This window comes from Medicago truncatula, chromosome 8 (genome assembly GCF_003473485.1).
Source record: "Medicago truncatula cultivar Jemalong A17 chromosome 8, MtrunA17r5.0-ANR, whole genome shotgun sequence".
NCBI classification, from domain to species: Eukaryota; Viridiplantae; Streptophyta; class Magnoliopsida; order Fabales; family Fabaceae; genus Medicago; species Medicago truncatula.
The window spans coordinates 13575106-13594527 of record NC_053049.1 but is presented as its reverse complement, the minus strand read 5'-3'; the positions used below and the strand labels follow the sequence as shown (position 1 = coordinate 13594527).

The window sequence follows — 19422 nt, the reverse complement described above, 5'->3', positions numbered from 1 at the left end:
AGTGGGAAATTGCGGATTTAAACTCGCACATGAGTTTATAAAAAATCTTTGCAGTCTTTTATCATCTGAATCATACTTACGGACAATAAATTTGTTTTTTTAATTGTCATTTTAAGGTTATTTATGCTAACAATGAAACTATAATTGATTAAAAAAAAAAACAAGGAAACTAATATGATTTTGTTACTTTGTATTAAAAAAAAAAAAGCTTAAATATGAAAATAGTCCCTACAAATATCTGACATTTTGATTTTAATCCCTGTAAAAATATTTTTTTGGTTTTAGTCCCTGCAAATATAAAAAAATTGGTTTTGGTCCTTGGTATTTTGTTTTTGTCCTTGTAAAATTGATTCATATTGGATTTGGTCCTTGTAATATGTAGAATATTTGATTTTAGTCCCTCAAAATGAGGACTAAAATGAATATTATAGGGACCAATTTCAATATGAAATGATTTTACAAGGATTAAAACAAAATACCAAGGACCAAAATCAAATATTCTATATTTGCAGGGACTAAAACCAAAAAAATATTTTTAGAGGGACTAAAACCAAAACACCAGATATTTGCAGGGACCATTTCCATATTTAAGCCTAAAAAAAATCTACTCCCTCCGTCCCTAATTATAAGACCCTTTTGCTAAAATCACGGGAATTAAGAAAGTGAATATTTGTATTAAAGTTGTTTGTAATCACTATTGTTTTTACAATTTTATCCTTAAGAGAGAGAGTTAGTTTATGTTTTCCATATGCTATTTATTGCTGATTGAAGAAAAAGATGTATAATAAATAGGGGCATGTATGTAAAGAAATAATTAATGTAGTTGAAAATAACAAAGGGGTCTTATAAAAAGGGACAAAAAAAATTCTCAAAAGGGTCTTATAATTAGGGACGGAGGGAGTATTATACATTTCTTTTATAAAATAAATCTAGGATAGGGGAGGGGGTGGTGTCCATGTTTAAAGTACGGAATACCTTAGGGTTCAAAGTGCACTCGCAAATGGATTTACATTTATCTTACTTGAAGGAAACTATCAGAGTTCGAATCTGAAACCTAATGACCCAAATCGTGTATTTCTATCATCATACCAACCCATTGGGATTGATTCTTTTTTTCTTCTATAACACCGATAACTATTTATCATCTCATTTCATATATTTTTTCTCTTTATGATAAACAACGAGAAATAATTTTGACAATTCTCTCTAACTCAAACACGCTCCCTTCTCTCTCTAACTCAAACACCATAAGACTCCACCCTCTTTTCCCACCCAAATTCAAACCTTAGAGAAATATGTAGATGGTGAGAGTGGTGGTGCGACGAGGGACCCTTTCCTCCACACCATCGTCACCGTTCCAAAACTCTGGTAGATTGAGTCGGTGGCTTTCGGAAGGACACCAAGTTAGGGTCGGTTTCTCAAAGAAAGTTCCTACAATCGATGTTGCCGCAGCCAGGGGCGTTTTTAGGGCCCAGCTAGCCTGGGCACACGCCCGAGCTCAATTGATACTTTCTTTGTATCGTTACAAGAAATTTAACTTATAGTGACAGCCAAAATCCGTCACTATGGGCAAATTTATGTAGCTAAATTTGTTTGTCATTGCCAAATGGTTGTCATTACATGTTTTCGACATTTAGTTTTCTGTAGGTAATTCTAAGGAGACCATTTTAAAATACATTATGGATCTCTACCTACGGTTTGACTGTCACTAAAACTTATCATTTTTTTTTTCTTTCTATATTTTCTATTCTACTATAAACTCTAGAGATGAATAATTAATAAAATTACCACTAAAATTAATTTAATCAATATAATAAAATATTATAATTAATATCATTGAAATTTGAAATCGATTACTATAATCAATTTTTAGAATAAATTGTAGAAGTGACTTAAATAGAATAGTTCTCCCTAACTATGAACTATTATACCATTCACTCAAATCAATACTTAATACTCACATAAATACTTACATAAATCAAAATCTATATATATACTCCATTGCTCATTTAATTTATGGTAACAATCACTTCATACATAAAAAAAACTTACAATCACTTTATACATAAAAAAAACTTACAATCACTTCTACAACGGGGTATAATAAATTAGATTTTAACTTCTAATTTGTGGATCTTCAATAATAGAGGGTGCACCAAAGCTATTACCAACATCAACAAAAGTTGGAAGTACACCAGTTATCAAGCCATGTCAAAAAGCTAGTAAAATAATCTTATAAGCCCGTGAGAAAGAATTGTTACCAACATGATCAACGCTGTGTGGTTCAATGACTTGATGATATGTTACATCGAGCGGGAGATATTCAAGTCATTTGATGATGTTGGTATTATTCCAACATTCATCGCAAAGAGGTCTCGGAAAGGGCATTTACCTCCTAATTTTATTTAGCACACTATTGACAAGTTATGTTTCATCTCTCTTATTTCAAATTGTAGTTTTATCGACAAAATGACAAGCCTATTTTATTTCAATTTATGATTATTTATATATTATGTCGCATGTGAATTTGCGATCAAAATTTTGCCCAGACTCGATAAAATTCCTAGCTCCGCCACTGGCCGCAACGGTGTTTGTCCGTTCACCGTTATGTCTCAGTGTGAAGGTTTCACCGGGTTCAGATTTGTGTATGGAAGCTCCGATCGTTGGCTTCGACTTCGGTTTTGGATCAGATCTGGTTTTCCGGGTTTGATTGCTTTGGTTTCTCAACGGCGGTGGAAAGCCACCGTCGCTATCCAGTTCGGTTCAAAACCCGTAAGGATCTCTGGTTCTGTTAAAACCCGCAAGGGTTGGTTGGTTTCGCTTGGTTTCTTTCAAATTTTCACCTTTGATTTTGGTTTCGATTTAGTGTTCCGATTCGTTTCATAAAAGATAGTTACTGGATATGCATCATAACAGGTTATCTAGGCAAGAAATGGTCATTTACTTGTTGTCCGTTGTTTCTGCGAGTGATGGGTTCGGGTGCTACCGTGTTGGGGGTGCTCGTGGTGCTCAGATTCGTTGATTGACCATCCCTCAATTTGGCCTTCAATTGATTTTGAGTTGCTTTCTGTTGGATTTAGCTATAAATGGACATGAAGCTTACGGCCGCAGCACAGTGGGTTGTAGGCATTGGGGTTCTGTATCCGTGTTGGTGGTCGAATCTCTCACCTTCACGAAATTTGGTTTCAAAATCCTCATCAGTCTACCTGTTTGATGTTGCAAGAAGTTGTTGGTTATTGGATTCGTTCTGTGTTGACGGTTGGTCCATACACCGCACTTTATACATCCATTAGTGTTGTTTTTATTTTTTGTATCCCCTGATTGGGTTGACATACACTTTGTGTGGATTTTCTGGGTTATGTTTATGTCCCCCAATTTTTTTTGTATTTTTTTTTTTTTTTTATATTTTTAATAATATATATGAGCACCTGACAAAGACTGAAATCTGCAAGACATTTCAACTAAGTTGGAATGTATTATATTCCTTTTTTATGTCATTGTGCTCCTGATTTATAAAAAAATTACAAAATAATAGTTAACACTATTTTGAACTTAAAAATGCCAAATAAAAAAATTAAAAACATCTCAAACGAGACAATTAGAAATGAACATAAGGAGTATAATTTTATTCATGAAGTTCTATAATCTACAAGACTGCAAGTTTGCAACACAAGTATTATTAGATTTACAATTTTAGTTGAGTGCATGGACTACAAATATATTTTGCCTCATTTGGATTGACCAAAAGAATTTTTAAGGTCTATTTGTTTTGGAGCGTGGTGGCTCAAAAAGTCTATTCCCCTTGTCATCATAAAAAATTGCACCTGGAAATTGCATTGGTTGGCATTTCTCACCCATCAATATGGTCTTCTTCCATAAACATCTTTCATCCTCTTTCTTCTTCATTTTCAACCATTTGTGTTTGATTGCCTTGCTCATGGTTTTCTTTATGCTCTTCATTAGGTTAGGGGATAGCATGGCAACATTTGTTTGGTTAGAATGTATGGGTATAACACATGTGAAATGGAAGAAAATTGTTGACATCTTCACATGGTTGTTGGAATGACTGATACCATCCATTGTTGGATAATAGTGGTATTGTCAATTCAAAAATAGATTTGCACATAGATTTTGGGTTTATGTATATGCTAAAGGTCGATAAAATAAAGGAAGTATTTGTTTTTTTGACTGAGAAAATAAAGATGTATACATTTATCCAACAAAAAAAAGTTTATATATTAGATAATGAATCTTCTTAAAAAGATATTCAATACATAAATTTTCTTATAAAGAACTATACTATTATTTATTTTAAGAGAAAAAAGTGAAATGATCAAATTATATTAATTCTGAAGAAGAAAATGATAGAAAGAGTAGAGAAACGAGACTAGAAAAAGAAGACCTTTAAAAAATGTATGCAGTCAAATTTTTCTAAGATTTTCCTTTTAATAATACGAGGCAAAGTAAAACAATATTTAAACTATTAAATATGAAATCATTAACTTTTAACTTTAAAATACAAATCAAAACAATCAACTTAGAATAAATAACATTTTTAATAAGTGGATTTTTTTTATAAATAAAAGTGCTTATAGCATTTCATTTATAATAACTAGTGAAAAGATGGATACTCACGTGTCCGTCTTTCCGCTCTTTTTATTGCGTTAACGTTTGAAAATTATTAACGGTGTTTTTTAATGAAATTTTGATTTTGATTAAAACTAAAAAAAAATATATAAATGTTTGTTGCTTTCAAGGTATAAAAAATCAAACTAACCATAATTATCTCTTTCACCAGCGCCGACAATAATACAATATAACAAAAAATACATATAATCTAAATTCTTTTTTTAATTACACGAACAACAATTTTATTATAGAAAAAGTTGTTTGAGGGTATAATTGAAATGATGAAAAATTAAGTATAAATATACTCATCTAATTTGTTACACTTTTTAAATGATAAAGGAAAAAACAAAAAAACAAAAAAATCTTTTTCACGAAAGCGGTGTTTTACCCTGTGTGGTTGATAGTGTACCTTACGCAACTTTGGACACTGCCACAAAACGTCTCAAAAGAACGACATGATCGTGACTCAACCTAATAACAACTTCGATAGATATTATTTTTAAAAAAGGAATTTTGAAAATTCAAATACAACGTTTGGAAATTCAAAAACAACAATCATCCTACAAGAGTGCAAAGACTTCAAACAATGAAGTTGAATCAACGACTCTAAATGTATTAAGTTGAACATCGCAGCTCTAAGTTTTCCTTTCAAATGAATTGTTGCTGGATTATATTAGGCATTGTTGTGTAACATAACACATTCATCATGTGCTTCCTAGTTGAATCATTGCGTGCTTCTAAGTTAATGAATTGATCTCATAACAACACTAACATAAAAGAAGATTCATCCCGTACCACCACAATTTTTTTTAATAAATGGCTTGGTTAATAAATTTGATTCCACACCTAAACTCAATTACATTCATATCTCAATATAAAAAAACTCACATGCATCATTCAATTCATACTTGGTAGTTACCACCAAAACATTTTATTATACTGTGTGAATTCGTACTTGCAATTTGTGAGGTTTCATCAAACATATATTAATATTTAATGCGTCTATTTTTTTTTTCTGGGTTAGAAGAATTACGTTCATCAAAGGTTTTTTCTTACGACCAATTACCATTTCATCTCAAAAACATCAAATTTCTTCATCTACTTAATTCAATATGTGATTTCTATCTCTTTCATTCCAGAATTGAACCCTACTTGTCACTAGGGGTAAACTATCCCCAATTTATCAAGGGGTACTTTATGTCTCACAAAAATAAATTATGTTTTATGTGGGAGTGGAAAGAGAAAGATGAACGAGAGTTAGATGAGGTGGAGCCTCGCAGGATTTCCTTCTTCTTATTTTTTTTGTTGAACAAAATGGTATTAGTGTAGTTTGATTGTATATGTATCCATCACCCAATCAATCAATGTCAAGTCATATTTTTAATTAATTTATTTTAAAATAAATTAATAAACAAATGTTGCTTAAATGATATCCGTACTCAACGAAACTCTAAGATACCTAAAAATTTCCCTTTTTTTAAAAAAATAATTCTAATTTTTATATTGGCAAACACATAACATTGCCACATCATTAAAATTAGTCATGTGACCGATTTTTAGTCAAAATATGCAAGGACTACCAAGTACAAAATAGGATAAATTTGAGGGTTAAAATATAGCAATTGAAACTTAAGGGACCAAAATCACACAATTATAAAACTTGAGAGACCAAAGCAATATTTATGCCAAACCATAATTCTTTGTAGGACTTGAGAGCAAAACTCTCTCTCCCTATCTCTCACACACGGACCTGGATTGCATGTTGTTACAGCTCCATGCAGTTTTCACGCAGTATGAAATCTCGGCCACATAAATGTGATCTAACGTTTTATATTTATACAGTCAGTTTCACACAGTTTTGATTCCAACCCTTAATTTCATATCATACGGTCTGTAGTTATTATTGTGTTAACATAGTTACAACGTGAGATCCAATTCCCTCACTCTCACACACACACTTAAGTGTAGAGAAATATCGAAATTAAAGATTCAAATTCTGGTCTCAATATATCAAATATTTCTACTGCGTTATACTTCTTCCAATTTCAAATGTAAACAACAAATTGATAAAACAAAGTTGATACACATGATTTAAATTTTGGATCGAATACATCACCTTACTTAAAGCAATGTTAACTTATATTTAAAACAAAATAAAATATCATTTAAGTTGTATTTATGTAATTATCATGTTACAAATTGAAGTTTTACTCCGACCAAGAAACAAAGGAAAAAGGAGTTGGTAATAAGACGCCTAAAATGTTGAACAAGGCCAATTAAAGTAGTGTAGGATTAACAGAATTGATTTTAAATAAATTGAATAGATAAAAAATTGATTCTACTTCTTCCCCGTAAGTGTAACTCAGTTGGTAGCTACCAGTGATAATTTGTGCAGAACCGAAGTTCGAACCCCAAATTTCACACTTCTTCACACATAATGTGTGTGAATCTAGCCACTAGACTACTTGACTTAAAAAAAAAATTGATTCTGCTTAAACATGAATTAAATATAAAATAATTTGTGTTTAATAAAAATGGATTGAATTGTACATTTGTATATAAAAATTTATTCAAAATCAAAAACTAAAAATCCAATTTTAACTTCAATCAATATCAATTATATTAAAAACAAGAGTAAATTGTAAAATTCTCTGTCATTTCATATCACAAGCCTTTCACTCTCTTCTCTCGCGATTCTCACTCTCTTCTCTCGCGACTCTCACTCTATTCTCCTCGATGTGCCTCTCTCCTCACCGCGGTGGTGCTTCTTCTCCTCGATGTGCCTCTCTCCTCTCCGTCGTCACAGTTCTCTCTCTACTCGTCATATTCTTCTTCAGATTTCTTCTTCTTCTTCTCAGATTTTAGCTCAGGTATCTATGTTTTTTTGCTTATAATTGATAGATCTCAATAGAATTTGTTGATTTCAGAGTTTTTGGATTTTAAGTTGTTAGAATTGACTTATTTCATTGTTTTTCTGATTTAAGCCATTAGAATTGATGAATTTCACTCTGTAAGCTGTTAGTACTTGTTGATTTTAGATTTTTTTTGATTTTAAGTTGTTAGAATTGACTTATTTCACTGTTTCTGATTTAAGCCATTATAATTGATGAATTTCATTGTATAAGCTGTTAGTACTTGTTGATTTCAGAGTTTTTTGGATTTTAAGTTGTTAGAATTGACTTATTTCACAATTATTCTGATTTAAGCTATTATAATTGATGAATTTCACTGTGTAAACTGTTAGAACTTGTTGATTCGGTGTTTTTTGGATTTTAAGTTGTTAGAATTGACTTATTTCTGTGTGTAAGCTTGTGGTTTGCGTTTGATTGACTTTTTGTTAATGAGTAGATATTGCTCTTGTTTTTTTTTATAGGCTAGTACCATACTAAAACAATAAAAAAGATATAACTTGTAATTGACCAAATAAAACACATGGTAGACGATGATGACGAAGAAATAAAAATCATCTTCAACATGTTGCGCATCCAAGTGTTGCCTGAAAGTGGAGAGATGGTAGATCTATATTTAATAAAGATTAAAAGAAATAAAAATAACAAACTCAACAAATAAACAAATGAAAAGTATGGAATCATAAGTGAAATTGTATATACCTGTGACATCCATTTGTCTAACTTGAATTTATGCAAAAAGTGATTAAGGAGCAGCTGCAGTAGCTTGCGTTGTACGGGATTTAGAAAATGTTTATGCACATAACAACTATGACAACGTATTGTGGATTTATAAAATAGGGTTAAAAATGTTTGTATATATAGCAAATTGAGGCGGTGCTGGGATTTAGGAAAATAGGGTTTAGGTGGCCATTTTTAAATGGTGTTTTATTTTATTTTTATGATTTTTTTATAGAATTAATTTTTAAAAATATGCTCTTATTTGGATTTTAAGTTGTCGCAATGTTTTTGCATATCCTTACTCACAACCTAAAATATAGAGTGGTGCATTTTAGTTACTATAGATCCAAAGAAACAATAAGCTGTAAACCTGAAAAACAATAGCATCAGAAGCCAAAACCCTAGGAAGATCTCAAGACCAAAAAGACAGCAGAGCACAAACCAATAGCAGCATAAACACCATTTAAAATAAAATGCCGATTAAAAATGGCCACCTAAACCCTATTTTTCTAAATCCCAGCACTGCCTCAATTTGTTATATATACAACATTTCTAACCCTATTTTGTAAATCCACAATACGCTTATCATAGCTGCTACAAGTATGTGCACAAACATTTTCTAACTCCCAAGCACCGCTGGCTACTGCAGTTGCTCCTTAATCACTTTTTGCATAGATTCAAGTTAGACAAATGGATGTCACAGGTATATACAATTTCACTTATGATTTCATACTTTTCATTTATTTGTTTGTTCAGTTTATTATTTTTATTTCTTTTAATCTTTATTAAATATAGACCTGCAATCTCTCCACTTTCAGGGAACACTTCGATGTGCAACACGTTGAAGATGATTTTTATTTCTTCGTCATCATCGTCTACCATGTGTTTTATTTGGTCAATTACAAGTTATATCTTTTTTATTGTTTTAATATGGTACTAGCCTATCAAAAAACAAGAGCAATATCTACTCATTAACAAAGAGTCAATCAAACACAAACCACAAGCTTACACAGTGAAATAAGTCAATTCTTACAACTTAAAATCCAAAAAAACTCTTAATCAACAAGTTCTAATAGTTTACAAAGTGAAAATCATCAATTATAATGTCTTAAATTAGATTAAGAAGAAGAAGAAGAAGAAGAAGAAGTCTAAAGAAGAGGAAAGAGGCACGTTGAGGAGAAGAGAGTGAGAGTCGCGAGAGAAGAGAGTGAGCATCGCGAGAGAAGAGAGTGAAAGGCGTGTGATATGAAATGAGAGAGAATTTTACAAATTTTATAACTTAGGTGTTATTTTAAACTCTTCAAATTTTGCAAGAGAGATTCTTATCTAAATCTGTTGAATTTTAAAAATGACTTAAATATTTTTCCAAACAATGGAATATGGGCCAAGTCAATTTAAATACTCCAAAAAATTACATTCCCTCATTAAAATTCTCTATCCAAGTGTGTTTGGGTGAGGTAATTGGGAAAATTTAAAGAATTTAAAATTCTAGGCAATTTAAATGATTTAATTAAATTCCTTTTATTTCTCAATATTTTTGTTTGGGTGGAGTAATAAAAATTTCAATGTCATCATTTTTGAGAAACTTTTATAAATTTTAAATTTTTTTTGGCCAAATTTAAAAATTGAAATTAGGGGTCAATTTTTAAATTTCAAAAATTTTGAGGTGACAATTTATAATTTTTGAAAAATTTGAAGGGTCAATTTATAATTTTTTGAAAATTTATTGGGGTCAAATTGAAAATTTTGATAAAATGAGGACCAAAATGCAAATTTTGAAAGATTATAACAATGATGAATTTTGAAATTCTTACCTTTTAGGTGTCATTTGAAATTCTCTAAATTGAACTTGAACAAAATACTTCATAAATTCTCATCATTTTGAAAATTCTTCAAATTATTATCCAAACAATGGAATTCACCTCAAAGTATTTGAATTCCCTCATAACATTACATTTTGAACATTCTCCCATCCAACATTCAATTTGGAAATATTGATTTTCGATTAAGGGATCAAAGTGACAATTTTCTACTTTCACTTTAATCTCTCTAACATCTCATGTATGCCACCTCTTCAGTTAACATAAGATTTTAACGGTAGGAAGTAATGTGATAACGAAACTGCACATTCAGAGTTCAGACACTACTTTATATTTAATCGTAAGTCAAAAATCTATGTGACATTGAAGTTCGAGATCAAAATAACCATTTACTAAATAAACAATTATGAGAACCGAGAAAAATACTACTCCTTCCGTCCCAAATTATAAGCAAAAAAAAAAATCACACTTATTAAGAAAACTAAAACATACTCCATCCGTCCCATAATATAAGCAAAAAAAAAAACTCATTTTCTTTGTCTCAAAATATAAGCAAAAAAGACAAACTTTTATCCTATTTAATATTTTTTTTAAAAAAAATATTTTTTCCAAGAAAAACTTTTGTTTATTTTCATAAAATTAAATGCAAATTACATTCAATTTTCTCTCTCTCTCTCTCTCTCTCTCTTTCATTTTTCCATAACCAATAACTAATGAAAATTGTTTTTACATCTTCCTATAAAACTTTTTTTCAAAGAAAACACAAAAAACTATACTCCAAATTCTTATGTTTTAGTTTTCTTAATAAGTGTGATTTTTTTTCTTCTTATAATTTGGGACGGAGGGAGTAAGAATTTGAAGTATAATTTTTTGTGTTTTCGTTGAAAAAAGTTTCATAGGAAGATGTAAAAACAATTTTCATTGGCTGTTGGTTGTGGGAAAAATGAAAGAGAGAAAAAATTGAATGTAATTTGCATTTAATTTTATGAGAATAAACAAAAGTTTTTCTTGAAAAAGAGATTTTTTTTAAAAACAAGATTAATTAGGATAAAAGTTTATCTTTTTTGCTTATATTTTGGGACAAAGAAAATGAGTTTTTTTTTGGCTTATACTACATCTGTCTCTAATTATATGAGCCTTTTGCAAAAATTACGGAGTTTAGGAAACTTGGTTGTAGTATTAAATTTATATATAATTACTATTCACCAGATATACTGCATGTAATCTGAGAAAATCTTTTATTTTTGCTGGTGGCATTACAGATTCGAGAATTAATTATATTGTCAACTTGCTTGGTTTTTCTGTAGGTTCACTCCCTTTTACTTATCTTGGGGCTCCCATCTTTAAGGGTAAATCTAAATGCATACACTTCCAACCTATAGCCGACAAGGTGAAGGCCAAACTTGCAAAATGGAAAGCTTCACTACTCTCTATTGTCGGAAGAATTCAACTTGTAAAATCGGTGGTCCAAGGAATGCTTGTTCATACAATGTCTATTTATTCCTGGCCAATTAAAATTCTTAGAGATATGGAGAAAAAAACTTCATATGGAGTGGTGATATCACAAAGAGGAAAATGGTAACGGTAGCTTGGAAGAAAATATGCACAGACTTTGAAGAGGGTGGACTAGGGCTCAAATCTCTCATATGTTTGAATGAAGCTACTAACCTGAAAATGTGTTGGAACTTACTCCAGTCAGATGAGCAATGGGCAATCATAATTAGAAACAGAGTTTTAAGAGACCATAAATGCATTAATCATCACATCTTCTCATCTATATGGAGTGGAGTTAAAGGTGAATTTCAAGTTATCATGAACAACAGCTCTTGGATAGTTGGTAATGGGAAACAAATAAATTTTTGGTCAGACTCTTGGTCTGGACAGGTTCTTCCTCAAACTTACAACGTGCATTATCATATGCTTCAGCTGTTACCTAAGAAGTTGGAGAACTATATCAACAATCACAATTGGAACATTTCAGAAGAATTGAATCAAAACTTCCCTAATCTGAGATCGTTGGTCTCTCGGATTACCCTTCCTTCTAGTGATCAGAGAGACACGCTAGTTTGGAATCATTCCTCTAAAGGTGACCTAACTCAGAAAGATGCATATGCTTTTAAAAAACATCACTTTCTCAAGATTAAGTGGGCAAAACTCATTTGGTCAAAGGATATCTCCCCTTCCAAATCTCTGCTTGTTTGGTGAATGATGCTAGATAAATTACCTACTGATGAAGTCTTAGCCTCCCGAGGATGTCATCTTCCTTCAGTGTGCTCTTTATGCTTGGCTCAAGAAGAATCCAATTTTCATATATTTTTTCAATGTTAGTATGCAGTTAATATTTGGAGGTGGTTTGCTACTTGTTTAAACTGTCCTCTTTAGTTTCAATCTAAAGAAGAAATGTGGTCCACCATTAAGAAATGTCCTCTTCCTGCATGTATGATTTTACTATCATAAAAAAATTCAACATCACTTTGCATCCTCCTAGGGCCCCTCTAAACTGGATAAAGTGCAATTCTGATGGGTCCTCAACCTCTCTCTCCTCCGGCTGTGGTGGTATCTTTAGAAACCATAATTCAGATTTTCTTCTTTGTTTTGCTGAGAATACTGGTCAAGAAGATGCTTATTATGCTGAATTATCAGGTGCTTTGAGAGTGATTGAATTAGCAAAACAATTTAATTGGTTCAATCTTTGGCTAGAACTTGATTCAATCTTTGGCAAAACAAAGCCATAGTTCCTTGGAGGTTAAGGAATAGATGAGATAACTGCTTGAACATTGTGAGCAACATGAACTTCATTGAATCACATATTTTTAGGGAGGGTAACCAATGTGCTGATCACTTGGCAAACATGGGTTTAACTTGTAATGTTCCTTACATATGGATGCAGCTCCCTAGCAGCATTAGCGCTTTTGTATCTCAAAACAAGTTAGGGATGCCTAACTTTAGGTTTGTTACTCATTAAGGAGGGTTTGGGTTGGCCCCCCACCCTTTCTTTGTATTTTTCTCTTCCTCTTATATCTATATTTTCGGTAGTCTAGTGTTTTGCTAGCTACTTTTTTGGAAGAAAAAAAAAGTATACAATTACTATTGTTTTTACAATTTTATCTTTAAGAGAGAGATAATTTATGTTTTCAACATAATATTTATTTTTGATTGAAAAAAAGATGCAAAATAAATAAGGATATGTTGATAAAGAAATAATTAATGGACTTAAAAATATCAAAAAGGTCTTATAAAAAGGGACAATTTTTTTTTTCTGGTGAGGCCTACGTTACCCTCTCATGATATCAACCAATCAAAATATAATATACATAGGTAACATTAAATGTCCAATAAATGAATAGATTTTTTCTAAAAATAAAAGAGTTAATCTTATTATTATTATTTTTTTTTTAAGAAGAGTTAACCTTAATCATAAGGTAACTTTTAATACTTTTAATTTTTATTTTGAAACATCAAATGATTTTTTTTTTTATATTAAGGTGTTCAATCTTAATTAATTTACACCACAAGACTTATAACAAATAAAATTTTACATCAAATTTCTTTCATCTGGATGTACTTAAATTCATCACTTACATTCATAAAATTTCTTCTATTCCAGAACCCCGAACGTGAGAACAAAAACATTTCATTCATTCAAATTTATTCTTCCTTATTGATCAATTCTTGTTTCTTTTTCATTCTTCTTCCCATTTTGATTGTTCAATTTTGTCGTTCCAATCTGCCGCAGTTTTCAATTATAGTGAGAATTGTCGTTGTTTCTAGAACTGCGTCGGGTATCGTAACTTATTTTTTTCATTTAAGCAACCAACCTAATAAAATCTGCTAACACGCATAGACCTGCCTCACTATCAGCCAAAGCCTTTAAGTCCAAACAAAAGAACAAAAGCCTCATCACATAACAATTTCAGCAGCAACCAAAAAAATGCTAGCAGACTTCCACAAAATCAAAGCGGCAACACCTGCAAGCAGCCCTTAAAGTACAACACATGACTTACTCAATTATTATAATTAACTACCTCACAACCAAGAAATATCAAATCAAAAAGAAAAATCAAGTCACCATACCTGACGTGGTACTGGAAATAACGACAATTCTCACGATATTTGGAATCAAACGAACGACGACGATTCTCACGACAATTAAAAAATGCGGCAGTTGGAAACGAAAAAATTGAACAATCAAAATGGGAAGAATAAATTTTATGAATATAACTGATAAATTTAAGGACATCCAGATGAAAGAAATTTGATGTGAAATTTTAATTGTTCTAAGTCAGTCCTGTAGTGTAAGTTAATTAAGATTGAACACCTAAATATAATTAAGGCAAGATTACATTATGAGTCCTTTATCTTATTTATTTGTTACACTTTGGTCCTTTATCTTTATTTTTTTCCGTTTAGGTCATTTATCTCTCTTAGAAGCACATATATATCTTTTTTCTCTTTTTTTTATTAAAAATGAAAAAAAATGCAGAAATATGATGAAGATGTTCATCATCTTCATCTTCTTCCTTTGAATCTTCATCATCTTCTTTAAATAAAAAAAATTCTACTAAAATATATCTCCAAATATCGTGAATTAATGTTATATTCACCTCAAATCTTCTTTTAAACACAAAAATCAAAACCTTAATTTCACAAATGTTGCAAGGCGGATGGTGGAGGCTTAGTCACTGGCGGAAGGGTTAGGCTTTACGAAAGTTAAGATTGTTCTGGAAACAACAAAATTGATGTGCAAAATTGCTCTCAATTTTGGGGTTATTTTTATGCCGGATTTGAATATTGATTTAGAAAATAATAATAATAATAATAATAATAATAATAATAATAATAATAATAATAATAATATACGGTGTGACAATCTTTTTTTTTTTTTTCTTCCAATGAAACTAAATCTCTTTCTCTAAAGGGTTTTGATTTTTGTGTTTAAAAGAAGATTTGAGGTGAATATAACATTAATTCATGATATTGTCAGAAATATTTGTGTAGAATTTTTTTTGATTCAATGAAGATGATGAAGATTCAAAGGAATAAGATGAAGATGATAGACATCTTCATCATATTTCTGAATTTTTTTCATTTTTAATAAAAATATATTTTAAAAAATAAAATTATGAATTTTAAAAAAAGAATGAGAAAAATGATGTATATGTGCTTTTATAAGAGATAAAAGATCTAAACGGAAAAAAATAAAGATAAAGGACCAAAGTGTTACAAATAAATAAGATAAAAGATCTCTAATGTAATCATGTCTATGATTAAATAAAAATTAAAAGTTACCTAATGATTATAATTGATTTTTTTTTAGAAAAAATTGACTCATTTATGACATTTAATTTTATCAATGTATATTACCTTTTGATTGGTTGATATGATGAGAGGGTAAGTACTTCCTAAACAATAATCTAAGAATTTTTTTTTTTTCTTTTAAAATAGGTCTTATAAACGAAAATAAAAACGATTTTGATTTTTATTTAGAAACCAAATACTATACGGTACACGTAAGCTTCCTCGGTGTTTGTATGTAGATATGTTTGTCTGGTCACTCCTGCAACAAAGTCTTGAAACGTAAATAACCTTTGTCAGAAAAATCTCTGACATCTCTTTACTGCCTTTCCTTCACCTTCACATCTTCTCTCTCTCTATCTCTACTAATTCACTTCTGAACCTTTTCATTTCAATCCTAACTCCTTTTTCTACATAGTTCATTTTACTTTTCATTCAAAAGTGATCATCATCATCAGTATCAAAAAGAAAAAGCTCATGCATATGTTGACAATGGAAGCTAAACCTCTTCAACTTGTTCCCTCTTCACACAACAGCACAACTGGTTTCATTCCACTCTCTTCTCTTTTTCTCTCATCACATGTTTTTCTTTCAACTTTTGTTTTTGTTTTGCTTAAATTTTGTGTCTTTTTATATAGGTGGTGGACCCCAGATGAAGATTGAGAATGGTGAAGTTGATGAAGAGAAAAGGGTTGTTGTTGGAGTGAAGGAAGATATAGAAAACAAGCCTTTGATCACAGAAGCTCAAAGGCGTGAACTTGATCATCAAGTTTTTATTTTTAATCATTTTGCTTATAATCTTCCTCTTCCTTATTACCTTTTGCAATTTCCAAGTAATATGTCAGGTTTGTTGAAATTTCTTATCATACCCTTTTCAATTTTATAGAGAATAGTTAATGCATGTTCACCTTTTTTGTTTTGTTTTGTTGAGAAAGAGTATATTTTGGGATTGAGTTGATTAAGTTGTAACTTGTGAGAGTTGTGATTAACAAAAAAGGTCTTGCAAACGAGTGTGTCCGAGACATTTTTTAAGCATTTCAAATTAAACAATTACTTAAAAATGTTACTCCCTCTGTCCCTCAATAAATGACCTAGTTGACTCTGACACACGTACCAATGCATATGTTTTATCTTTGATATCTTCAATTCTCTACTAAAAAAAATTATAAAAATTTAATATTTTAAAAATATTCATCGAGACGAATCCAACAACATCTTACATGATATTATTTATCTTTGTGAATTAGTAGAAAAATATGGTCAAAATATGTCAAGTCAATAATGTATATTATCAACTAGGTCATCTATTAAAGGACGGAGGGAGTAAATATTTTGATTTGTAATGCATTGAATACACACATTTTTATAGATACTTACCACTTATGGCAACATTTCCCTCAATAAAAGGACTCCTTTTTAAGTGTCGTTTATTTTGTTCAAAAATTTGGTTCTTTTATAATTGTCGTTTTCAAATTTCAAAGTAGCATTAAATATTATTTAATCAAAATATGGTTCATTATAGAACATTATGACGTAATTTGATCTTGTAACCGATCCCAGTCCCACTTAGCGGTGTAAGGCTTAATGGTTGCTGTTGTATCCCTCTTATATATTGTTGAGACGGAGAGAAAAATAAGTGAGTTAGATGACAAATTATTACAGGTAGTGTAGGAAATAGATGAAATTGTTAATGGAAAGCAGCAAAAATTAATAGATTAGTTTGTGTAAACAACCTTATAATGACTGTTAAAAAGGAACAAAATGAGTAGTAGTTCAATTGCCCCTTTGTGTACTTTGACAAATCACTGTTAATTGTGTTTAGTGGATGATTAACGAATTGTGACGTTACATCTGTTAGCCATCCATTGAATGTAATTAACCATGAATTTTGACAAACCACAGTTAATTGTGTTTAGTGGATGCTTAGAGGATTTACTAATGAATTTTAATTTTTTATTGGTCCTGGTCCATCTCAAATATGTTGATGCTGAAAACATCTATTGTTTATTGTTTATGAAAACTGTTTCTCTTTTCCCTTTTTATCGGTTCATTTCTTTCGATTTCAGAGTACAGTCGTCGTGGGTCTGATTATGTGACTATGGTGGATCAAGAACCACATAGGTGTAGAAGAACTGACGGAAAGAAATGGAGGTGCGGCAAGGACACAGTACCTAATCAGAAGTATTGTGAACGTCACATGCACAGAGGTCGAAATCGTTCAAGAAAGCTTGTGGAAACATCTCAACTTAACTCTCCTTTGAAAACAAATCCTAGTGGTGGTGGCAAGTCACATGCAAAACTAGTCCCAAACATTAAATCTTCAGTTTCAAATCCAAACCCTTTGATTATTCATCACAATGGCACATTCTCATACAATCCGAGGACCTTCTGCGTTGTAGATACTTCTTCTGTTTGTGATCGGTCGAGACATGTCATAGATTATGGTGCCACTGCAGTGACAACTTCGGGAAGCACGACATCCGTTTCTTTGGATAACAGAGTTTGTCCTAACGTATGCAAGCAAGATGAGCAGATCAAGAGGTGTATCACCGACAACGTGGGTATTAAAAGTGGTCGGAAAGGAAGCATATCTTGTGAAAGTATTGGCATCTCTACTGGAATAGGCTTTTCCCCAAAGAGTGTTCTTCCAGGTAAAACTTGTTGCAAGTTGTAACAAATTTGGGTGTTTTTATTCATGGGATTAGATGATTGCATAGGCGTGACAAAGTGTGAGTTTGTTTACCTTAGACAAGCCGTTCATAAAAAGGCTAGGGTAGTGGGGAGGCAGAGGCATCTAAGTGGTCGGCCTAGCATTGAGGGTAGATGAGGGTGATGTCATTGTGTGTGTATTTGTTTAACTTTGACTTCTCATCTCCAATGACAAATTACTAGTATCAATAATGATACATTTGAAAAATTAAAATAATTGCATATAGTAATTTAAAATGAGATTTATATTCAGGGACAAAATTGTTTCCAAAGGAAGCTTATATATAGCGACAGAGGTAGTATTGTTTAGGAATCTCTTATTTGCATGTCAATATTGTATTTTAGGGTCAACTTTTCATGACAAATCTAATATGACCTTTCTTGCTTATTTTCTGCTGTCATTTCAGTTTCTGGTTGCAATGATTCATACCTCAACAACAGAAACAATATATTAGAACCTGAACCCGGTAGATGCCGAAGAACAGATGGTAAGAAGTGGCGATGCAAGAGTGCGGTTCTTCCAGGTCAGAAGTATTGTGCAACACATATGCATAGAGGTGCTAAAAGGCGTTTTACAAACCTCGAATCTCCTCCTCCTGCCACCACTGTTATTCCTAAAACTACTGATATTAGTTCAGCTGTTACCATTGCTCAGTTGCCCGACCCTTCGGCTCCAATCGACATCCAGAAAGCGAATTGTTGGTCTCCGAGCACTAAGCTTTCAATGTCGGTTCAAGAAAGTGCGCCCTTTGTTGATTGTAATGAGAAAAGTGTTAGCAGCGGTGACACGGATGGTACTAGTACCACCATCACTGACACCATGAATGAGTGTAGCTATCTTTCTTTCTAAGTAGTTGTGTTTAATTTGTTGAAACATGTTAGGTCTTCATATATGAATGAACTTCGTTAACCTATCTGCAAACTGAGATCAGTTTTGTGTGCAAAGGTCTAACACATTATCAATATGTGTTGGTGAAGAATATATGAATCAAATTTTCTAAGTTGCATTTTAGGTTTGTTTATGTGAAAACCAACCAATGTGCACAGATTTTGGCCTATCAAAAGAAAAATGAAAAATGAAAAAGAAAAAAAAAATGGAAATGGCTTCGCCCAGGCTCGAACTGGGGACCTTCAGTGTGTTAGACTGACGTGATAACCAACTACACCACGAAACCATTTGTGATATAGTTTATACCATTTTATTATTTTACCACTAATTTAAAATTAAAAGATTAATTCAGGGACGTTATGTATAAATACAGGGTACAATTTTAAATTTGGCTTGTAAACATTTTTTATTTAAAATTTGGCTTGTAAACAAGTCTAACAATCTTTTGTCT

The 19422-nt window shown here is 31.4% G+C and overlaps 1 protein-coding gene and 1 non-coding gene across 2 annotated transcripts; one reads left to right on the top strand and one right to left on the bottom strand.

The window, feature by feature from the left end:
• Positions 1 to 15633: 15633 nt before the first annotated feature.
• On the top strand, positions 15634 to 19094 carry LOC11412908 (growth-regulating factor 9). The gene is made up of 4 exons (XM_003627633.3): positions 15634 to 15917; positions 16012 to 16218; positions 17440 to 18024; positions 18490 to 19094. Exons 1-4 carry the CDS (start codon positions 15851 to 15853, stop codon positions 18930 to 18932), a joined length of 1302 nt encoding a protein of 433 aa, XP_003627681.2. The 5' UTR covers positions 15634 to 15850; the 3' UTR covers positions 18933 to 19094.
• An 89-nt stretch (positions 19095 to 19183) lies between these two features.
• TRNAV-AAC (transfer RNA valine (anticodon AAC)) lies at positions 19184 to 19257 on the bottom strand. Its single transcript has one exon. It is a non-coding gene; the product is annotated as a tRNA-Val (tRNA).
• Between the last annotated feature and the right edge of the window lie 165 nt (positions 19258 to 19422).

Excerpts from the sequence above, each read along its gene's own strand:
- LOC11412908 (XM_003627633.3), top strand. The coding sequence starts at position 15,851 with ATGCATATGTTGACAATGGAAGCTAAACCTCTTCAACTTGTTCCCTCT. Across the intron at positions 15,918-16,011 it reads TTCACACAACAGCACAACTG|GTGGTGGACCCCAGATGAAG; the intron begins GTTTCATTCCAC and ends CTTTTTATATAG. Across the intron at positions 18,025-18,489 it reads CCCAAAGAGTGTTCTTCCAG|TTTCTGGTTGCAATGATTCA; the intron begins GTAAAACTTGTT and ends CTGTCATTTCAG.